The sequence below is a fragment of the Lipotes vexillifer genome, unplaced genomic scaffold (genome assembly GCF_000442215.2).
Source record: "Lipotes vexillifer unplaced genomic scaffold, Lipotes_vexillifer_v1.1 scaffold1049, whole genome shotgun sequence".
Lineage (NCBI taxonomy): Eukaryota > Metazoa > Chordata > Mammalia > Artiodactyla > Lipotidae > Lipotes > Lipotes vexillifer.
The window spans coordinates 1,352,826-1,359,133 of record NW_006799027.1 but is presented as its reverse complement, the minus strand read 5'-3'; the positions used below and the strand labels follow the sequence as shown (position 1 = coordinate 1,359,133).

At 41.0% G+C, this 6,308-nt stretch overlaps 1 protein-coding gene across 12 annotated transcripts in view; it reads left to right on the top strand.

Moving 5' to 3' along the window:
- Window positions 1–6,308, top strand: part of PARD3 (par-3 family cell polarity regulator) — a 652,430-nt gene that overhangs the window by 258,169 nt on the left and 387,953 nt on the right. For all 12 annotated transcript variants that reach the window (XM_007471333.1, XM_007471331.1, XM_007471329.1 and 9 more), the window contains exon 3: window positions 958–1,138. In XM_007471333.1, coding sequence (XP_007471395.1) covers window positions 958–1,138 — 181 coding nt within the window. The remainder of the gene's footprint in view (window positions 1–957; window positions 1,139–6,308) is intronic.

The following is a 6,308-nucleotide window of genomic DNA, read 5'->3' as shown; positions in this document are numbered from 1 at the left end:
TGTGTGTGTGTGTGTGTGTGTGTGTGTGTGTGTGTGTGTGTGTGTGTGAGGAGTATGAATTTCTAAACCACGCACTTGTAAGGAACAACTTTACTAACTAGAATACAATATTCCTGTGAAGGTTCTTTTTGCCTTTAGCCTTATGTTAAACAGTGAAAAAAAAAGTTTTGTAAAGTGACTTAGTTCTTTTCTTCCCCACCCTTTTCGTTGTGGTTCTGTCTTTCATTTGTAACGTAGCTGGGTTTATTTGTGCTCCATTTTAGATTCCCGACCCCCAGACCCCACCTTGCCTCCTGGTCGATTTCAATTATTTATTTCTCTTTTAGGTATTTGAATCATTATGATGGTTCTAAGAGTCAGAGTTACAGAAAAATATATTCAGAAAAGTGTTACCGCCCCATTATCTCCACTATTGTTCCCATTCTCTCTTTCTTTCAGCCCTGCTCCTACTAACTCCCTGTAGCCTACCCGTCTCATTAATTTCTCGTATCCTTTCTGTGTTTATTATGCACAAATGAGCAGATGCTGCACAGTTGTTAATATACCCTTCTTCCCATATGAAGGGTCCCTTATACCTTTTGCTGTATAAACTATATATCATGTATATGCATTATATATAGGTATATATGCACTTTCTTTTCCACTTGATATATCATTTACAAAAAGATTTAAATCCACTCCATCCCCTTTAGCGTTCTGTGATACAAAACCGTTTTATTTTTATTTTCACCCAGAGAATTTTGCATATGAAGTGTATGACTTAGAAATATAAAAATAAAGCATCAAAACTCAGGGCCAGACTATTTCTTTGAAGTTTCTTTTCCTAAAACATAACATTCCTGGGTGTGTACATATCCATATTTTTCCTCTGTAGATTTACATCAAAGGTGGTGTAAGTTTTCGGTTGTCATTTTAAATGCCTTTGTTTATAATTGCAAATTTACCTGTCATTTCTAGCTGGTAGCGGTGTTTGATGAGCAGGACCCGCATCACGGAGGTGATGGCACCAGTGCCAGCTCCACAGGCACCCAGAGTCCGGAGATGTTTGGCAGTGAGCTCGGCACCAACAGTGTTTCAGCCTTCCAGCCTTACCAAGCAACGAGTGAGATCGAGGTCACCCCTTCGGTCCTCCGTGCCAGTGAGTGCATATTTCATCTTCACTTGCGGGGATGCCGACCGTGTTATCCAGCCATGCTCTTGTGAATGGAATTCATTGTCTGTTTATATCAAGAACTGATTAAGTTTAGAACCTGGGCGAGTGTCTTTTGCAAGAGAGGGACACAAGATTCTTTATGTTTTCATAGACTGGCCTTACTTCACTTTGGACTGGTAGACTTTTCATTGCTCACCAAAGGTAAATAAGGATAATAGTTAAAGTTATACTACCTACATTTTTCTTTCCATATGTTTTGTATGAACGCTAGAACAGATAGAAATAATCAACATCCTTCCACTGAAACCAAACACAGTGTGTTGGATTGACCATCAAGTTGGTTATAACGGTTACCTGAACTTTATCTGGAGAGCAGGGGCTGAAGGGACCTCAAGGATTGTTATCTTCAGGGATCTGGAAGAGTTGCTATTAGATGCCATCTCAAGAAACGAAAAGGTAGGTCTTAGTGAGTTTATAGTAGGAATCCTAGGATTCCTAGTGCCCAAGTTCCGGGACACTAGCTTGAAGAATTCTGCACCCATTCCTGCCAAGCTTACAGTGAAGAGCTTCTGCTAAACATTCTATTTAGCATTTGTAATTATATAATCTTATCATTGAGCAATTGTTAAGACTAAGAAGGCCTATTTCAAGAAATTTATAACTTAAAAATCATTTATCTTTTAGGCACATCTATCTAGAAACATTTCAGTTTTTCAAGTGGAAAATTTAGTCTTGTGTGATGTTACTGGTCGTCTTCAGTAGATCTTCACATAGAGGAGGGAGGGAGGGGGAGGGAGGGAGGGAGAGAGAGGGAGGGAGAGAGTGTGTATGTATATATATATATGGGGAATAAGGAAAGAACGTCAATTTAACAGTTAACAAATCTGATGATCCATCAGAAACCACAGGGAAAGTATGCCATATAGAGATGTAGAGGATTGAAAGGCACATTGCATGGTGGGATATGTATGTGATGCCCAGGGGATCGTGTATGGTTGCAGACCAATGTTAACCACTTTCTAAAATTGCTTTCTATCACCTGGACAAGAATAATCGTAGTGAGAGCTGGGCACAGTGGAAAATGTTTCCAAGGAAGCATGGACAGGAACAGCCACTGTAAGGTGTTTTAGCTGGACCTTTCCTTGTATCCAGGAAACATGGGTTGTTTGTGCACATACATGAACAGATATATTTTAAACTGATTTTGTGGAAGTAACATTTGATTACTACATGGATACACTACTTAAAAAATCTTATGTAGGATTTACTTTGGGCAGTGTTTTTCAAAAGGTGAGGTGTATACCATGTATGGTATGTGAAGTAATATGTAGAGGGTGTGCAGGTCATTTTCTTTTCTTTTATTGTATACTAGCTCATTAAGTCCATGCCTTAATGATTATCTGCTTGGCTTGTGTTTAAGAAATGGATTGCCTAGTTTTGATTTAAAGAATATTTTAATGAAACAAGAGTACAAGGATTCATAGGTGCCTGATGTTTGGAAAACAGCGTCTTTATGTGAGTAATTATACCTTAATGTATATAATGAAATACAGAGCTTTTTGTTGTGTTACTGTTGTGCATTTTTTATTCAGGTGTTTTACAAAGCAATGTGTACCTTTAATTTAGCTGCACCTTAAAAATGTGTTAGAGGAAAGGCCAGTCCTGTCTTTAGGTTAAGAAGAATTTGAATGGCTTGCTGCCCATCCATATATATCTTTTTTTAAATTTATTTTTTACTTTTTGGCCACGCTGTGTGGCACGTGGGATCCTAGTTCCCCGACCAGGGCTCGAACCCAGGCCCCCTGCATTGGAAGTGTGGAGCCCTAACCACTGGACCAACAGGGAGGTCCCCCATTATATCTTTTGACTTCACTGACTCAACAAGATTCTTTTTTTTTTTTTTTTCTTCCTAGAACTCTTGGCAACCACAATTCTCACACATGGAAAAATGACAAAGGAATAAAAAAGCTGCACTGGCTTCCTCAACTGAGTTTTCAAAAGCATGGGAAGACATTATTTGTCAGTCAGTAAAAATATATATATATATGTATTATTTATATTTTCTTTTTCTGGCGGTACGCAGGCCTCTCACTGCTGTGGCCTCTCCCGTTGTGGAGCGCAGGCTCCAGACGTGCAGGCTCAGCGGCCATGGCTCATGGGCCCAGCCGCTCCGTGGCATATGGGATCTTCCCGGACCGGGACATGAACCCGTGTCCCCTGCACTGGCAGGTGGACTCTCAACCACTGCGCCACCAGGGAAGCCCCTCAACAAGATTTTTAAACCACCACCACCCATATTTGGCTGGCTCTGTGTGTTAAAATTTAAATACTGTTTTCAACCCCAAACATCTCTTTTACCTTGTTTTAATTGAGAAAAGGAAGTTATATTTGAAGCATATGTGTTGTCTTGCAGTCATCGGTGGGAAGATATGTAAATATTCAGAGCAAGAAGCTCTGAATTTTATTTGCTAACGTTATTTAGATTTTATGGCCTTGGCAGGCACTGGGTAGATGTGTGTTAAACATCTACTAAATACAGGGTTTGGTGACTATGTGCAAGTTACCCAATACCTATGAGTCATTTTCTACAGTATTAATACCATTCATTCAGAAATAAAACAACAGTAGGTCTGTGCTGGCCAGGCCTCGTGCGAGGTGATCCGAATTCAGAGTTGAGTTAATATGGCCTAGTCCTTGCCATCAAGGAGTTTATGTTCTTCCTCTTTTTTTTTTTTTTGCGGTACGTGGGCCTCTCACTGTTGTGGCCTCTCCCGTTGCGGAGCATAGGCTCCGGACGCTCAGGCTCAGCGGCCATGACTCATGGGCCCAGCCTCTCCACGGCATGTGGGATCTTCCCGGACCAGGGCACGAACCTGTGTCCCCTGCATTGGCAGGCGGACTCCCAGCCATTGCGCCACCAGGGAAGCCCGAACCATGCTCTCTTAACCTCATGGTTCTGTGATAGATGTTTAACTGTATTTGTATTGTTCACAAATCCAGTTTTAGAGAGACCTGCTGTGCCCAGGAGCACAATTTCCGGAGCAGATCATTGAGACCAAGTCTAGCATTTTTTTTCCCCACTTAAGATTTTTTTATTTTTTAATTCTCAAAGGCTTTTTATAGAGATCAAACATTCTGGGGATAGCCTGGCTTTAGAATGATGGTAGGATTTCTTTTCATCCCAGAATACTGATTTAATATTTCCTTTGGAAGAGCCAGACAGAAGATTCGAGATTGCTTGGCAGTGGCATATGCCCTAGTGATGGAAGAAGTCCTAGAAATAGAATTGCTGTAGAAATTTTGAGAAACAGAGTATCCGATTAGATTGTCTTTTAACCTTTCTGAGCTATGTTAATTTTATAGTTAATTTTTATCTGGCAAAATGTTGCTGAAAATGGTGCTCTTTAACTAACTGGTAAGATTTTACTATCTCCCTAACTTTGAAAACTTACAGAGACATCAAGAACTGCTGTACAGGGCTTCCCTGGTGGCGCAGTGGTTGAAAGTCCGCCTGCCGATGCAGGGGACACGGGTTCATGCCCCGGTCCAGGAGGATCCCGCATGCCGCGGAGCAGCTGGGCCCGTGGGCCGTGGCCGCTGAGCATGTGCGTCCGGAGCCTGTGCTCCGCAACAGGAGAGGCCACAACAGTGAGAGGCCCGCGTACCGCAAAAAAAAAGAAAGAAAGAAAAAAAAGAACTGCTGTACAAGGCTTGTGTCATAAAGTTAGGTGCCCCCGACCCCGCCGCCTCTTTCTCAAGCTCTAAATTTTTTTTCTTACTCAAGAATATACAGATTGGTTTTGTCTTGCTACGAGATCCAAGATCTTTGGTTTAGAGACCTATTCTCTTAACATGACCTGTTATTAGAATACTATTTTCCGGATTTTATTTAAACATATACTGAAAATAGAAATAATATTCCTATTGTATTTCCTTTTAACTTGTGAAGTGGAGCATGGCATACAAATGGCATTCTCAGTATTTCAAATAATTACCTTCTTACTGTGCAAGTTCTATTCAGCATATAAAACCCATCCAGTTTTGTTGTAGATGCAATCTGATTATTACATGTTGACAAGGTCATATATCTATTAATTGGATTGGAGATGGGATACAAAATTGCTGTAATTATTGTAATTTTCTAGCTAATTGCAGTGTTGGTGGTGAATATTTTACTTCTGCAAAATGAAAAACAGTATTCCATCAGAAGTTGTTTTACGGGGTTTCAGACATTCTGTTTCATATCTTTGGTGCTTTTTGCCCACAAAGTATCTCTTTTGTATCTTTTTTGTGTATCGATCCGCCTCTGAATGTCAGAGCGCTCACTGGCAGCCATCAGTGGAAGCAGCAAAGACAGAGAGCCTGGATTACTCTCAGCTACCTCTTTGTTCTGGTTGCCACAGTACCTCTATTGTTTATTTATAAATTGGAGTACTCTCCTTTCAGACTTAGAATCAAGGTTGCATGGGTCAGATCCCATTGGAAGAGGACTCCTCTGATCTGATCTGCTCTCTTGTCACCTGTGCACTCAGAAATACTCCATGAAATGAGCATTCTTCACTACATTCAGACTGTTTATGTGTTCTTTTTTGGCATGAATAATTAAGTGAATTATTGGTCAGCCCACTTCACATTGTAATATGGGGCTTATGTTGTATGTTCTGTCTTTTGTGTTTTTTGCTTTATTTAAGCCAACCTAGCTTCTAAGAGCTGGAAGCTGAATTGACATTTTAAAAATAATGGTGTGTATACAAGGTGAGTATGTTTGGAGGGTTGCAGGTGGGGGGGCCGGGCTACTGAGGGGGGTGTTGGAAGCTTGCTGCCAAGGATGGTGCGAGCAGACTGATGTTTATTCCCTGCTGGAGTATGAACTGGAGGCGCAGGTGACAATTGCCAGGCCTAATGAGCAATTTGGCAGATAAGACAGGCTGTCAGGCGACAGCAGTTCAGCAGCAGGCACACTGTCTGCGGACCAAGATGCTTGTTCCAGAGATGGCATTTCAATACCATAAAGAAAGCCTTCTTTTTTGTTGAGAGCTGGTGTCGCAAAGATGTGTGTTTCATCCTTCAATTTCCCAGTGAAGTAACCAGCAATCAACATATGGTGATTTTGGTTGCAAAATTTTTTTTTTTTTTTTTGCAGTACGTGGGCCTC